This window comes from Pristiophorus japonicus, chromosome 8 (genome assembly GCF_044704955.1).
Source record: "Pristiophorus japonicus isolate sPriJap1 chromosome 8, sPriJap1.hap1, whole genome shotgun sequence".
Taxonomy (NCBI): Eukaryota; Metazoa; Chordata; class Chondrichthyes; family Pristiophoridae; genus Pristiophorus; species Pristiophorus japonicus.
Genome location: NC_091984.1, coordinates 109,188,349 through 109,207,408, shown reverse-complemented (window position 1 = coordinate 109,207,408; position 19,060 = coordinate 109,188,349). Strand labels below are relative to the sequence as shown.

At 56.2% G+C, this 19,060-nt stretch overlaps 1 protein-coding gene across 1 annotated transcript in view; it reads left to right on the top strand.

The window, feature by feature from the left end:
• The window catches only part of LOC139269154 (nuclear receptor subfamily 6 group A member 1-like), a 371,389-nt gene that overhangs the window by 103,442 nt on the left and 248,887 nt on the right, over positions 1 to 19,060 (top strand). The window contains exon 4 of the mRNA XM_070888255.1: positions 14,966 to 15,021. Within this exon, the coding sequence (XP_070744356.1) occupies positions 14,966 to 15,021 (56 nt within the window). The remainder of the gene's footprint in view (positions 1 to 14,965; positions 15,022 to 19,060) is intronic.

The window sequence follows — 19,060 nt, the reverse complement described above, 5'->3', positions numbered from 1 at the left end:
TCTCTCCCCCCGTCGCCTCTCTCTCCGCACCGCCTCTCTCTCCCCACCGCCTCTCTCTCCCCACCGCCCCTCTCTCCCCACCGCCTCTCTCTCCCCACCGCCTCTCTCTCCCCACCGCCTCTCTCTCCCCACCGCCTCTCTCTCCCCACCGCCTCTCTCTCCCCACCGCCTCTCTCTCCCCACCGCCTCTCTCTCCCCACCGCCCCTCTCTCCCCACCGCCTCTCTCTCCCCACCGCCTCTCTCTCCCCACCGCCTCTCTCCCCACCGCCTCTCTCTCCCCACCGCCTCTCTCTCCCCGTCGCCTCTCTCTCCCCACCGCCTCTCTCTCCCCGTCGCCTCTCTCTCCCCGCCGCCTCTCTCTCCCCACCGCCTCTCTCTCCCCACCGCCCCTCTCTCCCCACCACCTCTCTCTCCCCACCGCCTCTCTCTCCCCACCGCCCCTCTCTCCCCACCGCCTCTCTCTCCCCACCGCCTCTCTCTCCCCACCGCCTCTCTCTCCCCACCGCCTCTCTCTCCCCACCGCCTCTCTCTCCCCACCGCCTCTCTCTCCCCACCGCCCCTCTCTCCCCACCGCCTCTCTCTCCCCACCGCCTCTCTCTCCCCACCGCCTCTCTCCCCACCGCCTCTCTCTCCCCACCGCCTCTCTCTCCCCGTCGCCTCTCTCTCCCCACCGCCTCTCTCTCCCCGTCGCCTCTCTCTCCCCACCGCCTCTCTCTCCCCACCGCCTCTCTCTCCCCACCGCCCCTCTCTCCCCACCGCCTCTCTCTCCCCACCGCCTCTCTCTCCCCACCGCCCCTCTCTCCCCACCGCCTCTCTCCCCACCGTCTCTCTCTCCCCACCGCCTCTCTCTCCCACGTCGCCTCTCTCTCCCCACCAACTCTCTCTCCCCGTCGCCTCTCTCTCCCCGCCGCCTCTCTCTCTCCACCGCCCCTCTCTCCCCACCGCCTCTCTCCCCACCGCCTCTCTCTCCCCGCCGCCCCTCTCTCCCCACAGCCCCTCTCTCCCCACTGCCTCTCTCTCCCCGCCGCCTCTCTCTCCCCACCGCCTCTCTCCCCACCGTCTCTCTCTCCCCACCGCCTCTCTCTCCCCGTCGCCTCTCTCTCCCCGCCGCCTCTCTCTCCCCACCGCCCCTCTCTCCCCACCGCCTCTCTCCCCACCGCCTCTCTCTCCCCACCGCCCCTCTCTCTCCCCGTCGCCTCTCTCTCCCCGCCGCCCCTCTCTCCCCACCGCCCCTCTCTCTCCCCGTCGCCTCTCTCTCCCCGCCGCCCCATCTCCCCACCGCCCCTCTCTCCCCACCGCCTCTCTCCCGGTCGCCTCTCTCTCCCCGTCGCCTCTCTCTCCCCACCGCCCCTCTCTCCCCACCGCCCCTCTCTCCCCACCGCCTCTCTCTCCCCGTCGCCACTCTCTCCCCGTCGCCTCTCTCACCCCGTCGCCTCTCTCTCCCCACCCCCTCTCTCTCCCCACCGCCCCTCTCTCCCCACCGCCCCTCTCTCCCCACCGCCTCTCTCTCCCCGGCGCCTCTCTCTCCCCACCGCCTCTCTCACCCCGTCGCCTCTCTCTCCCCACCGCCTCTCTCTCCCCACCGCCTCTCTCCCCACCGCCTCTCTCTCCCCGTTGCCTCTCTCTCCTCGCTGCTCGCCATCTCTCTCTCCCCGCCACCTCTCTCTCCCCACCGCTCTCCCCACCGCCCCTCTCTCCCCACCGCCCCTCTCTCCCCACCGCCTCTCTCTCCCCATCGCCTCTCTCTCCCCACCGCCTCTCTCTTTCCCCACTGCCTCTCTCCCCACCGTCGCCTCTCTCTCCCCACCGCCTCTCTCTCCCTGTCGCCTCTCTCTCCCCACCGCCTCTCTCTCCCCACCGCCTCTCTCTCCCCGCCGCCTCTCTCTCCCCGCCGCCTCTCTCTCCCCACCGCCCCTCTCTCCCTACCGTCTCTCTCCCCACCGCCTCTCTCTCCCCACCGCCCCTCTCTCCCCACCGCCTCTCTCTCCCCACCGCCTCTCTCTCCCCACCACCTCTCTCTCCCCACCGCCCCTCTCTCCCCACCGCCTCTCTCTCCCCACCGCCTCTCTCTCCCCACCGCCCCTCTCTCCCCACCGCCTCTCTCCCCACCGTCTCTCTCTCCCCACCGCCTCTCTCTCCCACGTCGCCTCTCTCTCCCCACCAACTCTCTCTCCCCGTCGCCTCTCTCTCCCCGCCGCCTCTCTCTCTCCACCGCCCCTCTCTCCCCACCGCCTCTCTCCCCACCGCCTCTCTCTCCCCACCGCCCCTCTCTCTCCCCGTCGCCTCTCTCTCCCCGCCGCCCCTCTCTCCCCACCGCCTCTCTCTCCCTGTCGCCTCTCTCTCCCCACCGCCTCTCTCCCCACCGTCTCTCTCTCCCCCCGTCGCCTCTCTCTCCCCACCAACTCTCTCTCCCCGTCGCCTCTCTCTCCCCACCGCCCCTCTCTCCCCACCGCCTCTCTCTCCCCACCGCCTCTCTCTCCCCACCGCCTCTCTCTCCCCACCGTCTCTCTCTCTCCCCGTCGCCTCTCTCTCCCCGCCGCCCCTCTCTCCCCACCGCCTCTCTCTCCCTGTCGCCTCTCTCTCCCCACCGCCTCTCTCCCCACCGTCTCTCTCTCCCCCCGTCGCCTCTCTCTCCGCACCGCCTCTCTCTCCCCACCGCCTCTCTCTCCCCACCGCCCCTCTCTCCCCACCGCCTCTCTCTCCCCACCGCCTCTCTCTCCCCACCGCCTCTCTCTCCCCACCGCCTCTCTCTCCCCACCGCCCCTCTCTCCCCACCGCCTCTCTCTCCCCACCGCCTCTCTCTCCCCACCGCCTCTCTCTCCCCGTCGCCTCTCTCTCCCCACCGCCTCTCTCTCCCCGTCGCCTCTCTCTACCCGCCGCCTCTCTCTCCCCACCGCCCCTCTCTCCCCACCGCCTCTCTCCCCACCGCCTCTCTCTCCCCACCGCCTCTCTCCCGGTCGCCTCTCTCTCCCCGTCGCCTCTCTCTCCCCACCGCCCCTCTCTCCCCACCGCCCCTCTCTCCCCACCGCCTCTCTCTCCCCGTCGCCACTCTCTCCCCGTCGCCTCTCTCACCCCGTCGCCTCTCTCTCCCCACCCCCTCTCTCTCCCCACCGCCTCTCTCTCCCCGGCGCCTCTCTCTCCCCACCGCCTCTCTCACCCCGTCGCCTCTCTCTCCCCACCGCCTCTCTCTCCCCACCGCCTCTCTCTCCCCGGCGCCTCTCTCTCCCCACCGCCTCTCTCCCCACCGCCTCTCTCTCCCCACCGCCCCTCTCTCTCCCCGTCGCCTCTCTCTCCCCGCCGCCCCTCTCTCCCCACCGCCTCTCTCTCCCTGTCGCCTCTCTCTCCGCACCGCCTCTCTCTCTCCCCACCGCCTCTCTCTCCCTGTCGCCTCTCTCTCCGCACCGCCTCTCTCTCCCCACCGCCTCTCTCTCCCTGTCGCCTCTCTCTCCCCGCCGCCCCTCTCTCCCCACCGCCTCTCTCTCCCTGTCGCCTCTCTCTCCGCACCGCCTCTCTCTCTCCCCACCGTCTCTCTCTCCCCCCGTCGCCTCTCTCTCCGCACCGCCTCTCTCTCCCCACCGCCTCTCTCTCCCCACCGCCCCTCTCTCCCCACCGCCTCTCTCCCCACCGCCTCTCTCTCCCCACCGCCCCTCTCTCCCCACCGCCTCTCTCTCCCCACCGCCTCTCTCTCCGCACCGCCTCTCTCTCCCCACCGCCTCTCTCTCCCCACCGCCCCTCTCTCCCCACCGCCTCTCTCTCCCCACCGCCTCTCTCTCCCCACCGCCTCTCTCTCCCCACCGCCTCTCTCTCCCCACCGCCTCTCTCTCCCCACCGCCTCTCTCTCCCCACCGCCCCTCTCTCCCCACCGTCTCTCTCTCCCCGTCGCCTCTCTCTCCCCACCGCCTCCCTCTCCCCGTCGCCTCTCTCTCCCCACCGCCTCTCTCTCCCCACTGCCTCTCTCTCCCCACCGCCTTTCTCTCCCCACCGCCTCTCTCTCCCCACCGCCTCACTCTCCCCACCACCTCTCTCTCCCCACCGCCCCTCTCTCTCCCCGCCGCCCCTCTCTCCCCACCGCCCCTCTCTCTCCCCGTCGCCTCTCTCTCCCCGCCGCCCCTCTCTCCCCGCCGCCCCTCTCTCCCCACCGCCCCTCTCTCCCCACCGCCTCTCTCCCCACTGCCTCTCTCTCCCCACCGCCCCTCTCTCTCCCCGCCACCTCTCTCTCCCCACCGCTCTCCCCACCGCCCCTCTCTCCCCACCGCCCCTCTCTCCCCACCGCCTCTCTCTCCCCGTCGCCTCTCTCTCCCCACCGCCTCTCTCTCTCCCCACCGCCTCTCTCCCCACCGCCTCTCTCTCCCCATCGCCTCTCTCTCCCCACCGCCTCTCTCTTTCCCCACTGCCTCTCTCCCCACCGTCGCCTCTCTCTCCCCACCGCCTCTCTCTCCCTGTCGCCTCTCTCTCCCCACCGCCTCTCTCTCCCCACCGCCTCTCTCTCCCCACCGCCTCTCTCTCCCGCCGCCTCTGTCTCCCCACCGTCTCTCTCCCCAACGCCTCTCTCTCCCCACCGCCCCTCTCTCCCCACCGCCTCTCTCTCCCCACCGCCTCTCTCTCCTCAACGCCTCTCTCTCCCCACCGCCTCTCTCTCCCCGCCGCCTCTCTCTCCCCGCCGCCTCTCTCTCCCCACCGCCCCTCTCTCCCCACCGTCTCTCTCCCCACCGCCTCTCTCTCCCCACCGCCCCTCTCTCCCCACCGCCTCTCTCTCCCCACCGCCTCTCTCTCCCCACCGCCTCTCTCTCCCCACCGCCCCTCTCTCCCCACCGCCTCTCTCTCCCCACCGCCTCTCTCCCCACCGTCTCTCTCTCCCCACCGCCTCTCTCTCCCACGTCGCCTCTCTCTCCCCACCAACTCTCTCTCCCCGTCGCCTCTCTCTCCCCGCCGCCTCTCTCTCTCCACCGCCCCTCTCTCCCCACCGCCTCTCTCCCCACCGCCTCTCTCTCCCCACCGCCCCTCTCTCTCCCCGTCGCCTCTCTCTCCCCGCCGCCCCTCTCTTCCCACTGCCCCTCTCTCTCCCCGTCGCCTCTCTCTCCCTGCCGCCCCTCTCTCCCCACAGCCCCTCTCTCCCCACCGCCTCTCTCTCCCCGCCGCCTCTCTCTCTCCACCGCCTCTCTCTCCCTGTCGCCTCTCTCTCCCCACCGCCTCTCTCCCCACCGCCTCTCTCTCCCTGTCGCCTCTCTCTCCCCACCGCCTCTCTCTCTCCCCACCGCCTCTCTCCCCACCGCCTCTCTCTCCCCGTCGCCTCTCTCTCCCCACCACCTCTCTCTCTCCCCACCGCCTCTCTCCCCACCGTCGCCTCTCTCTCCCCACCACCTCTCTCTCTCCCCACCGCCTCTCTCCCCACCGCCTCTCTCTCCCCGTCGCCTCTCTCTCCCCACCGCCTCTCTCTCCCCACCGCCCCTCTCTCCCCACCGCCCCTCTCTCCCCACCGCCTCTCTCTCCCCACCACCTCTCTCTCCCCACCGTCCCTCTCTCCCCACCGCCTCTCTCTCCCCACCGCCCCTCTCTCCCCACCGCCCCTCTCTCCCCACCGCCTCTCTCTCTCCACCGCCCCTCTCTCCCCACCGCCCCTCTCTCCCCACCGCCTCTCTCTCCCCACCGACCCTCTCTCCCCACCGTCTCTCTCTCCCCACCGCCCCTCTCTCCCCACCGCCTCTCTCTCTCCCTGCCGCCTCTCTCCCCACCGCCCCTCTCTCTCCCTGTCGCCTCTCTCCCCACCGCCCCTCTCTCTCCCCACCGCCTCTCTCCCCACCGCCTCTCTCTCCCCACCGCCTCTCTCTCCCACGTCGCCTCTCTCTCCCCACCGACTCTCTCTCCCCGTCGCCTCTCTCTCCCCGCCGCCCCTCTCTCCCCACAGCCCCTCTCTCCCCACCGCCTCTCTCTCCCCACCGCCTCTCTCTCTCCACCGCCTCTCTCTCTCTGTCGCCTCTCTCTCCCCACCGCCTCTCTCTCCCCACCGCCTCTCTCCCCACCGCCTCTCTCCCCACCGCCTCTCTCTCCCTGTCGCCTCTCTCTCCCCACCGCCTCTCTCTCTCCCCACCGCCTCTCTCTCCCCGTCGCCTCTCTCTCCCCACCACCTCTCTCTCTCCCCACCGCCTCTCTCCCCACCGTCGCCTCTCTCTCCCCACCGCCTCTCTCTCCCCGTCGCCTCTCTCTCCCCACCGCCCCTCTCTCCCCACCGCCTCTCTCTCCCCATCGCCTCTCTCTCCCCACCGCCTCTCTCTTTCCCCACTGCCTCTCTCCCCACCGTCGCCTCTCTCTCCCCACCGCCTCTCTCTCCCTGTCGCCTCTCTCTCCCCACCGCCTCTCTCTCCCCACCGCCTCTCTCTCCCCACCGCCTCTCTCTCCCCACCGCCTCTCTCTCCCTGTCGCCTCTCTCTCCCCACCGCCTCTCTCTCCCCGTCGCCTCTCTCTCCCCACCGCCCCTCTCTCCCCACCGCCTCTCTCTCCCCACCGCCTCTCTCTCCCCACCGCCTCTCTCTCCCCACCGCCTCTCTCTCCCGCCGCCTCTGTCTCCCCACCGTCTCTCTCCCCAACGCCTCTCTCTCCCCACCGCCCCTCTCTCCCCACCGCCTCTCTCTCCCCACCGCCTCTCTCTCCCCAACGCCTCTCTCTCCCCACCGCCTCTCTCTCCCCGCCGCCTCTCTCTCCCCGCCGCCTCTCTCTCCCCACCGCCCCTCTCTCCCCACCGTCTCTCTCCCCACCGCCTCTCTCTCCCCACCGCCCCTCTCTCCCCACCGCCTCTCTCTCCCACGTCGCCTCTCTCTCCCCACCAACTCTCTCTCCCCGTCGCCTCTCTCTCCCCGCCGCCTCTCTCTCTCCACCGCCCCTCTCTCCCCACCGCCTCTCTCCCCACCGCCTCTCTCCCCACCGCCCCTCTCTCTCCCCGTCGCCTCTCTCTCCCCGCCGCCCCTCTCTTCCCACCGCCCCTCTCTCTCCCCGTCGCCTCTCTCTCCCTGCCGCCCCTCTCTCCCCACAGCCCCTCTCTCCCCACCGCCTCTCTCTCCCTGCCGCCTCTCTCTCTCCACCGCCTCTCTCTCCCTGTCGCCTCTCTCTCCCCACCGCCTCTCTCCCCACCGCCTCTCTCTCCCTGTCGCCTCTCTCTCCCCACCGCCTCTCTCTCTCCCCACCACCTCTCTCTCTCCCCACCGCCTCTCTCCCCACCGTCGCCTCTCTCTCCCCACCGCCTCTCTCTTCCCGTCGCCTCTCTCTCCCCACCGCCTCTCTCTCCCCACCGCCCCTCTCTCCCCACCGCCCCTCTCTCCCCACCGCCTCTCTCTCCCCACCACCTCTCTCTCCCCACCGTCCCTCTCTCCCCACCGCCTCTCTCTCCCCACCGCCCCTCTCTCCCCACCGCCCCTCTCTCCCCACCGCCTCCCTCTCTCCACCGCCTCTCTCTCCCCACCGCCCCTCTCTCCCCACCGCCCCTCTCTCCCCACCGCCTCTCTCTCTCCACCGCCTCTCTCTCCCCACCGCCTCTCTCTCCCCACCGCCCCTCTCTCCCCACCGCCCCTCTCTCCCCACCGTCTCTCTCTCCCCACCGCCCCTCTCTCCCCACCGCCTCTCTCTCTCCCTGCCGCCTCTCTCCCCACCGCCCCTCTCTCTCCCTGTCGCCTCTCTCCCCCGCCGCCCCTCTCTCCCCACCGCCCCTCTCTCCCCACCGCCTCTCTCTCCCCACCGCCTCTCTCTCCCCACCGCCTCTCTCTCCCACGTCGCCTCTCTCTCCCCACCGACTCTCTCTCCCCGTCGCCTCTCTCTCCCCGCCGCCCCTCTCTTCCCACCGCCCCTCTCTCTCCCCGTCGCCTCTCTCTCCCCGCCGCCCCTCTCTCCCCACAGCCCCTCTCTCCCCACCGCCTCTCTCTCTCCACCGCCTCTCTCTCCCTGTCGCCTCTCTCTCCCCACCGCCTCTCTCTCCCCACCGCCTCTCTCCCCACCGCCTCTCTCTCCCTGTCGCCTCTCTCTCCCCACCGCCCCTCTCTCCCCACCGCCTCTCTCTCCCCACCACCTCTCTCCCCACCGCCTCTCTCTCCCCGTCGCCTCTCTCTCCCCACCACCTCTCTCTCTCCCCACCGCCTCTCTCCCCACCGTCGCCTCTGTCTCCCCACCGCCTCTCTCTCCCCGTCGCCTCTCTCTCCCCACCGCCTCTCTCTCCCCACCGCCCCTCTCTCCCCACCGCCCCTCTCTCCCCACCGCCTCTCTCTCTCCACCGCCCCTCTCTCCCCACCGCCCCTCTCTCCCCACCGCCTCTCTCTCCCCACCGACCCTCTCTCCCCACCGCCCCTCTCTCCCCACCGCCTCTCTCTCTCCACCGCCCCTCTCTCCCCACCGCCCCTCTCTCCCCACCGCCTCTCTCTCCCCACCGCCCCTCTCTCCCCACCGCCTCTCTCTCTCCCTGCCGCCTCTCTCCCCACCGCCCCTCTCTCTCCCTGTCGCCTCTCTCTCCCCACCGCCTCCCTCTCTCCCCACCGCCTCTCTCTCCCCACCGCCGCTCTCTCCCCACCACACCTCTCTCCTCGCTGCCCCTCTCTCCCCGTCGCCTCTCTCTCCCCACCGCCTCTCTCTCCCCGGCTCAGTCAGAGGCTCAGCAGCTGGCTCGAACAACATGGTCAAATGCGGGGCCCCACTTCCGGTTCCTGTTTCGGGCGGGAGGCGTCGGGAGGGTGGAGTCCGGAGGACATGGGCTCGGAAGGTAGAGAAAAGCATTAGTACAAATAGTCATTCCATTAAAAATAATACAAAAGCATGAGTGAGAAAATCAGGACACAGGAACCAAGTGTAACAGGCACAATTTTGTCAGGCACAATTTTTTTTTAGATATTATAGAGATAGATATTTGGATAAATGGATAAACATAGTGAAAACTATGAGAAACAAGCAGTTAGACTCTCATTTGTAATTGTAAATATCTCAAAACCCTGTTATGAAACCATGGGAAGCTCACCGTCAGATTTGTAGCAGAGAATAAGCGTCACCGGTCAGCCCACACGGTCCCACTCGTATTAACATTTTTTTAGGAAGACATAATTTTGCCCGACAGAGCTCAAACAAGAGAAACAACTTCATATTTATTGCATCTGTCCTAACGTCCTCCATGTAAGCCATACGTTGGTACTTTCAAAAATAATCTTGTTAGAACACTGTTTCACCACACAGAGTTTGATTGAGGGCAAGTCCTTTGAACACTGATTAAGAGGAGGGTGGGACAGTCAGCAGGATGCGGGCAGGGAGTGTGCCTGTTTATTCATGGTGTTTTTCTCTGAATAGTTAGGGTTGCAATCGCTTTCCAATCTGAACACAAAATGGCTCACAGTCCTATGGGCACACGGAAACCTCAAACCTGTATTCGGTGACACATCTAAAGTTATATAAATATTGGATCAGTTTGGGATTTTCAAGCTTTCTTCAATCTAGGAATGAACTGTGTATCCTGGGGGTGTTCCTTCACTGTGGGTTCCCACAAGATCTGCAGACTCAAACTGTGGGAATGCAAAACAGAGAATCATTGAGACGTGGGTTTTCCAACATGCAACTGGAAATAATTGCAACTGCCGCTGATTCAGCCAGTTCAGGACGGGTAAAGAAAGCTGGCTGCTAACATTTGTAACTGAATCATTTGTAACGTGATTAGGGCCTTTACTTTGTATTACTGCCAGAGACTCGATTTTAATCCCCAGCGGGTTTCGGGCAATTGGAGCACGTGGCACAGTACAAAACACATGCAGTTTGAGGCGCAGGGTATTTTAACTTCCGGGCCTTGTCTTCATTCTTCCGATCATCTGCCCGCTAGAAACGGGCAAAAAGCAGCAGCTGGACCTAGGGTGGGAGATGAAGTTTGTGCGGCCGGCCGGGAACAAACGAAGAATCTCCAACAAGCCGTTAAGTTGTGAGGAAGGGTTTCGGGAGGGTCTCACAGGATGGAATTGAGGGAGGCTGTGGCAGTGGAGGGTTCCATGTGGTGAGGCCTGGATGAACATTCCTGCTTCTGCTGGCCCCACAAAGGAAGGTTGGTTTTCCACCAGTGCAAAGCATCATTGATGGAACCCAGGTGGCCACTGTATAACCGTGCCAATTGTTAGCGACCACAGAAAGATCATTTTGCATGTCACCGCCCATTTCCAAGGGAGCAGTCATGGCTGAATCGTTTTCTAACAGTCCACTGTGCTGCAACTCTTTGAGGAGCCCCACATATTGAATTGTTGGCTTCTGGTCGGCTAGAGTCACCCGTTCAGAGCCCAGCACTGCTTTGGGCCCCGCTGCAGAGGGTTACGATGATTTTATATATTAAAAATAATCTTACTTTTATTGGGTCATTTTTCTCTTTCTCTTGGTAAGTTGAAGTAGAATGACTGTCTGCATTTCTTTCGATTCTTTGGGGCCGAAATTGCCCCTATTTATAGCCCCATTATCGCCTCCGGGGGGCAATAACAGGGCGCAATGATGTTTTCGCCGAGGGGAAGGGCCTCCGGGAAGTTGCCCCAGAGGTTTGGGGGGCACTGACCAGGCAGCACCCTGGCATCACCGGCGTGTGCGCCGAACCCTCACTGCCCCACGCCGACCCCTTTGTACCCCGCGGGGAAATTGCCCGCGAGGCTGGCGCGTGGCGGGGGGAGTCACAAATCTATCGGACATCCACCCCAGGCTGCCATTTTTATTTTTCGGCCGACTCCTGTGTCGGTCCAACAATGTCGGCCCTTGCATCGATCGGGCCACCATCGTGCAGCCCGGCACTCCGCTTTGGGTGCCGGTCTGTGTGGCCCGTTCGATCACCATCCTGGCGGCCCAGTGGCAGCCACCAAAGGACCTGCAATGTGTGTCCAGCGACCCTCCCCTTTAATGGAAGGGGAGGGGCATTGTAGCGCGTCAGCACGACGTGAAGCATCTGCATAGCCTGCTCTGTGCTACTGCCCCGGCAGGACCCCTCCAAGGAAGCGGAGCGCCGGAGACAGCACGGGAGATGGCACTGGAGGTGGCACTCCACTTCCTTTGAGGGGCGTGCGGCCCAATTCCACATCGGGGGTGGGACCTCCAGGCCACAATCGAGGCGAACGGCAATTTTCAGCCCTTCATCTCCACATCTGCTTTCACTTATTTAGAAAAGTGTGACTTGGTCGAGTTGCTTGTGTCTATAAGAGATTCCTCTACCCTCTCTACCACTCCCCCCCCTGATGCAGTGCCTGTCATCAGCGGTCCCAATGAAGAGAGGTGACAGGTTGTACTAGTAGTGGCTCAGCCAATTGGAAAGTGTATAGAAGTCAAATGTAACATGGTGCTGCCAGTCTACCAGATTCCTCAAGTGCACATTTTGAATCTCGTGCTGTGCAGGAGACAGGAGAAAGGGGTTGGCCTACGTACTTTTAAGAGTTTTGGGAGCAACATTGAGACAGCATGAACGTATTTCAGCCAGGATCCTTCAGCCCCATCTCTCTGCTGAAATTAACCCCTGGTTGTAGAGAAGACCAGACAGAGAGCTAACCAACAGCAGCACGCAAAATACTTACCTCTTCCGAAAAATATATGTGGGCTTTAGAAAAAAAGTGACAGCAAAACAAATCCATTGAATAACCATTTATATCACACACCTTGTATGTTACACTGCAAATATTCTTGCTCTGTTTTACAAATTATTTGAAAAAAATATTGGGCCATAATTTTGCATCCAGAGATATACCTCCGGAATTACGCCTCCAACCCCAAAAATTACGAACCTACCTGCTGGCTCCCAGGCTTCAAAGACTTTGGATCTCGGGCCTGCAGGCAACGCCTGCTTAAAGGCCCACCGATCCCAGGGACGCAAGTGGTTCTGAAGCATCCCTGGGGTCACGTGGGCCTGGACCTCCAATCAGAAAGGAGGATTCCAAATAAGCTTATGGGGATTCCACTTACGAACGGAATCCTCATAAGCTTATGAGACATCCCCAAATAAATAAATAATTAACACAACTCTAATAAAAATAAATATTCCCATGTTCAAAATTAATTAAAAGTCCCTTTAATTAATCATTTATTTCAAAAGTAAATTTTATAAAAATAATTTTAAACATTTTGATCCAGGCCGCAATTTACATACACTAATTTTAAATGTTTTTGTATGCTTTAATCATTTAAAAAATTTTAATTTAACATTTATTTTAGCCCTTACATTTGTAAAAACAGGTCCTACTTCAAGGTGTAAGGGTTTCGGGGCATGTGCTGGGCAATAGTTAAGCAAATAGCCCAACTCTGCGCCAGTGAATGTGTTTCTGAGGCACATGCGGATGATCTGTGAACGTGAACCTTGGTTTTCGTGCATGCGGGCCAATTCTGAGGGCTTACAATGATGTCTGCTGTCCGTGCACCGTCATCAGCGCAGCAAAACCCCTTCCTCCTAAATCACAAAAGATATTAGTTTACATTTGGAGCATAAAGAGAGCACTTTGCCTGATCTAACACAGTAGTGATATAACTTTACCTTCTGTAGTAGGAACTGCAGTCAAAGCCCTGCCCTGGGCAAAACAGGCACCATTCTTGTAAATAATCAAAACTCAATTTATAACCAAGTGTGTCAGCTGTGGCTCAGTGGGTAGTACACTTGCCCATGGGTCAGAAGGTTGTGGGTTCAAGTGCCACTCCAGAGACTTGAGCTCATAAATCTAGGCTGACACTCCAGTGCAGTGCTGAGGGAGTGCTGCACTGTCAAAGATGCCATCTTTCAAGATGAGACGTTAAACCGAGGCCCTGTCTGCCCTCTCACGTGGCGTAAAAGATCCCATGGCACTATTTCGTAGACGAGCAGGGGAGTTATCCCGGTGTCCTGGCCAATATTATCCCTCAATCAACATAACAAAAACAGATTATCTGGTCATTATCACATTGCGGTTTATGGGAGCTTGCTGTGCTTAAATTGGCTGCTGCGTTTCCCACAGTACAACAGTGACTACACTCCAAAAGTATTTCATTGGCAGTAAAGCACTTTTGAGATGACTGGTGGTTGTGAAAGGTGCTATATAAATGCATGTCTTTCTTTCACATAAAATCGTTGCACTCAGAATGTCGAGGGGCCACTTGGCCTACTCCTGTTTCTATTTCTTATGTTCTTATGCTACTGCAGTTGGGCTGCTCATTTCACATTAGTGTGATTTCTAGCACCGGGATCTGCTAGCCTATCCGTCAGCCGGCTTTTTTCAGTTCTCAACCACATCATGTGAGAGGAGTTGTTTTTCGGTGATCTGACTTTGTTCTTTCTTTTGGGGGAGAGGGCGCGGGCAGGGTGGAGGTGGGGAAGATTCATTAGATGGATGAGATTCAAAGACAGACTTATAATTAAAGGTTTCACTTGGTAGCATAGCAATTATTTGTAACAAGAGCAACATTGATAAGATAACAAAGTAAGGGAGTGAGACTGATCTTGCTAGAAAAATAACTTGTTAATAAGGAAACCAACATATTAGTTGATGATTCTCCTTATATGGAATTATATTTTAACTTTTGGTATAATCATGTAGTGCAAAAATGTGTGAATTGTCATGTCGTCAGGGTGAGAGAAATGTATTAAAAGTGGCAGATTGTGTTGAGTATTTTGATTCATAATGGTTTGATCAGCCTGGAATCCTGAACTCAGAATTGTAATGTGTTTGAGTCCCCAACCATCATGCGTGGTTGTAAACAATATTCCCGCTAAGGTGCATGTGTGCGGCCGTGCATGATCTGAAGGGTCCTGCGCAGGTCGCTCACCGGCCTTTACATTGTAAATACCGCGCATGCGCAGAAATTTAAAGGGACCGCGGATTAAACAAAACAGGCCGCGCAGTTTACCGGGAACATTGGTTGTAAATAAGTGTATGCTTAAGTATTATTGTATGCACAGGGTACTGTATGCTTAATAAATCTACGAACGCTTGACCTCAGTGTTTCGAGTAGTCCAGGATCAGTTGTTGGGGAACCTCTGCTACGTGGGCTGCTGGGGATTGATTATGATGCAGCAGATGACCCAATGCTGACAGCTCCCAGAATGGTGCCGGGGCTTAAAGGGTTAAATTATGAAGACAGGGTGGGTAAACTTGGCTTGTGTGCCCTTGAGTTGAGAAAGTTGAGAGATGATCTAGTCAAGATATTTAAAACGATAAAGAATTTGATCAGGTAGAAACTATTTCCACTGGTGGGGGAAATCCCAAACAAGAGGGCTCAATCTTAAAATCAGAGCTAGGCTATTCAAGGATCAAAATCAGGAAGCACGGTAATGGAAATTTGGAAGTATTTCCCCCCCCAAAAGACTGGGTACTGGGACAAGTGGAGCTTTCAAGACTGAGATTGAGACACCTTTGTCAGGTATGGGTATTAAGGGGTATGGAGCAAAGGTGGAAAAATGAAGTTAAGGTGCAGATCAGCCATGATGTAATTAATTGGTGGAGCAGGCTCGAGGGGTTGAATGGCCTACTCCTCCTGTTCTAATGTTGCCATGTTCTCTCATTTGCATGTGCTCACAAACTGGTGATGCGTCCTGCAGCCATTCTAATTAATGGCACAAAATCAGACAGGCCAGAAAATGGGCAAAGATCCAGCAGCACAGATCTCCAGCTAATTTTCCGAAGAGTTACGTCCATTATACACCCAAAAATCAGACATTAAACAACAGAAAATATAGACTGATGTGTAGATATTGATGCTGCAGTACAATAATATAAGGACTGTGGAAGCTACACAAAGCATCTTAGTTGAATTTCAAGATTAACATAGTGGTTTTATTATGATTCAATTTAGCAGTCATGTTAAAAGCGTTTTTTTATTTAAACAAACCCATAAATAACTTGCTGTCTTGCATGTAAATGCAAAATGATGTTGTTCATCAAGAGGTGAAAGAATTTGGAAGTTCCATTTAAAGAACTCTCATTAATTATATTGTAAAGAGCTTTTTGTGAAATGAATAACTTTATTTTTCAGCAATTCGTGAAGATGGCATGCCCGGAGGAAGGCACAAGACCACTGGTCCAGTTTACGTAAGTCTGGTTCAAGGCATTATGTTTTATTGGGACCACTACCTTCAGCTGCCGAGGCCCTATACTCTGGAATTCCCTCTCCAAACCTCTCTACCTCTCTTTCCTCCTCAAAGACGCTCCTTAAAACCTACCTCTTTGTCCAAGCTTTTGGTCATCTGTCCTAATATTCCTTATGTGGCTCGGTGTCAATTTTTATTTGATAACGCTCCTGTGAAGTGCTTTGGGATGTTTTACTACATTAAAGGCACTATATAAATGCAAGTTGTTGTTTGAATAAACAAAAACGGGCTCAAAATTGTAAACTCTTTCATTCTCATTCGTTCCTAACTTTCTTCTCTTCAAAACACAAAGACTTTTCTCTCTCCTGTCTGTTTCCTCCTATGCTTTTCTTATCTATTATGAAGTATTGATTACTTCTTGCAACAATTCCAAAAGACTTGATCTGAGAGGCCTTCTGACTCTCACTAGAATTTAACAAAGATAATCCAGTGACTTTACCAAAAACAATTAATGTAGAGAGCCACAACCTTTTTTTTGGACATGGATGGGATTTTCCGCATGGAGAGAGGGATATGGACCTCAGGCTCCTGTGAGTGAACTACGTTGCTTCATGTATTCAATATTCACAGACTCGTACATTGAACCCAATGTGTTACATATTCAGGATCTGAAGGAAACAAGAGGCCACCAGTTCAGTGCAGCAGTTAATATATCAAAATAATGCGAATTATTACTATGCAAATTAGGTTCCAACCAAGGTCAATAAGATTTAAACTTTTGTCATCAAAACAATGGAGTATGCTGCTGGCATGGATCACCATACAGCTAACTATTCATCACCTGAGGCTTTTCAACTCTCCTAAGTGCATGGTTTAGGGGGGAAGAGAGATAGATGTTCAACACCATGAATTGCAACAAATTGGACTGAAGCTTTATTTTGTGTAGCTAAAGCAGGTGAAATGTAAAGTGTGATAATGTATTCTGTAACAATGCTTCTTTGAGTTATGATCTTCTGACACTTTCACCAGGGTGCTTCCTGGTATGAGGAGCTACAAATAATGGAAGCTTTCTTCATCAGAACATCGCAGATTATGGGGTAATATGATGTGTTTCAAATTATGAAAGGATGGGACAAGATCAATAGAAGCAGACTGTTTACAGTAATGGGTGGGTTTAGAATGAAGGGCCGTAGGTGCAAGAAATTTAGAACAGAGAAGTAGAGAAACCGCTGTACGCAGAGTTCAGGCTGTGGAATTCACTTACAGGTTAGTGGTTGAGGCAGAAACTATGTCAACATTTAAGTTTAGATTGAATAGGCGAATGAAAGAAAAGACGATAAAGAGATATGGAAACCGGGTGAGTGAATGTGATTAGGACTGTTTGTCCGTGTAGAGGCTAAAAGCTGACATGCACTAGTTGGGCTGGGTGGCCTGATTCCATGTTGTAACTTCTTTGTATTTCCTTGTAAATTCTTGTTACATTAGGAATCCTCTGGCCAAATTGTATGGAATGGGTTAATATTGAAACCACAGTTGCCTTTAACAATTTTACCAAAGTGTAATAGTATTTTATGATTCACTAAAATGGAATCATTGTAGGAAGTATTTGTAAGTTTTTTTTTCAGTTTATATTGATGCCTGGGAGGATGATCGGAGGCCATGTGAAGGTGTCTCCAATCGATCGCAGGAGGTGGGTTTGGCATGTATCCTGGATCCAGGAGGTAGGTATAAAGCCACTTACCTCCTGGGCCCAGCAGTCCCCGCCTTGCTGTAACTGCTGGGTTTCGTGAATTGTGTGAAGTGTGTCCACATGCAGTTAAAAACAAAATGGAGATTAAAAAAAGAGGCTTCCAGCCTTATTATAATATTTAAATTGATGCCCCACCCCCTCACCTCCCCCCCTCACCACACCCCCGGTTCCCCCCGCCCCCCATCCCGCCTCTGGGTTGGAAGATGAGTTGGAAGTGGCTTCAGGTCGGGAATCCTATTTTTAACAACTTAACTACCCCCACACTTCAAACCCACCCATTCTTTAAGTTTAAAATTGCCCCATTGTGACAGACATCACTTAGTACCAGTGCCCTGGTTACACCAGTTTCTAATGAGAAAGCTGAGCGCTCTACACAAATTCTCTACTTAAATTGACGTGATCAGCCTCTGATCGCTGGCAAAAAGTTCTGATGGGACAATCCTTTCTTCCGCAATATTAATAGCTTAAAGGAGGTTCATCAGGTACATCAAAGGCCTATTGGGTGTGATAACTTAATCCTGACAGCACAAAACACAAGTCCCTTTGCTGTTTATGTGAAACTCAGATAAGGTTTCTTAATGCTCTTGTGCCAAATGTTGCTCATTTCAAACGGAGTCAGGGGATTCTAGTACTCGGGACCTCCTCCAGTTGCCATAGACTTGGAGAAATAAGCTGATAATTTATTTGGGGTTCTCCTAATCAGCTGCAGTAACCACAGTAGATCATCGGACATCACCTTTACGTATCTTCCTGGGGTTTGTGCCGAAGGTACGTCGGCCAATCGAGAGGACCCCTTCATTCCCAAGGGAATTCCCGGCGGTAGGCTGGAGGAATTGGAGTGCATACAGTTACATAAATCTGTCATTCAACCTGTCTTGACAGCAAATGAACATGCATCACGCAGCTAGGTTATCTGAGAAGGGTTTCCTGTATTAAATCCCTTTCAAATTTCACTGTGACAACAATTTCAGTTCTAAATTGCTGTTCGTGTTTGTGGCAAGCTACAGGATGGCCATGTATGGTCAGCATTCAGTGGGCTTTTTATCTCAAATGTTTTAAAATTAATTTTCAGGATGTGAGCATCACTGACAAGGCATTCACTTTGGACCAGCTTTATATTTCCTGATTTTTTTTTAAGTCAAGTTCTCAAACTGCCATGCGGGATTGGAATTCATGGCTGCTGGATTATTAATTCCAGCCCTCTGGATTGCTGGTGCAGTAACATAACCACTACGCTACCACACTCATTGTATGAAGTTATATGAATGTTTAGGATGAGGCAACAGTAAAAGGGGCTATAGGTTATGAGGGAACATTTTGTGGTATGCATATTTGAAGCAGGTACCTGGCAATAGAACGCTATTCTTTTTAGTTATCTTGGTAGCTTTCTTCAGCTCAGCCATTTTGTGCCCAACCTGTGTCCACGTATTCCTGGTGGTGCTGAGAGCATTGGTACCACCTAATACCTCCTACTCTAGACACTTTTGTGGACGGTGCCTACCATTCCAATCTGGAAAATCATCCTTTCCTGCACATCCTGTATCTGTGGCTCCAGCAATGCATTTACAATGCGAGAAGCCTCCATTTCCCTGGAACTTCACAATATCCCATATGCAAATCATAGAATCATACAGCACAAAAGGGGAGACCATTTGGCTCTTTGAAAAAGTTATCCAATTAGTCCCACTCCCCTGCTCACTCCTCATCGCCCTGCCAATTCTTCTCCTTCAAGTATTTAAGCAATTCCCTTTTAAAAGTTATTATCCAAAGAGGGGTGAGAATGTGGAACTCGCTTTCACAGGAAGCGGTTGAAGCGAATAATATAGATGCATTTGAGGGGAGGCTGGATAAGCAAAGAGGGAGAAGGGAATAGAGGGTTATGCTGATAGATTTAGATGAGGAAAGACGGGAGGAGGCTCAAGTGGAGCATAAACGCCGGCATGGACTAGTTGGGCCGAATGGCCTGTTTCTGGGCCGTATATCCGATTTAATCCTATGTAATTATTGAATCTTCTTCCACCACTCTTTCAAGCAGTACATTCCAAATCATAATGACTTGGAATTAAAAAAAACGGTTCCCCATGTCGCCTCAAGTTCTTTTGCCAATTACCTTAAATCTGTGTCCTCAAAACCCTTCATGATTTTGAACACCTCTATTAAATCTCCCCTTTGCCTTCTCTGCTCTAAGAAGAACAACCCCAGCTTCTCCAATCTCTCCACAGGGTACTGTGAATGACAGTTCAAGTGTGGCTGCATTATTGGCTAGCTTGATGTGTGGGTGGAAGTTTGC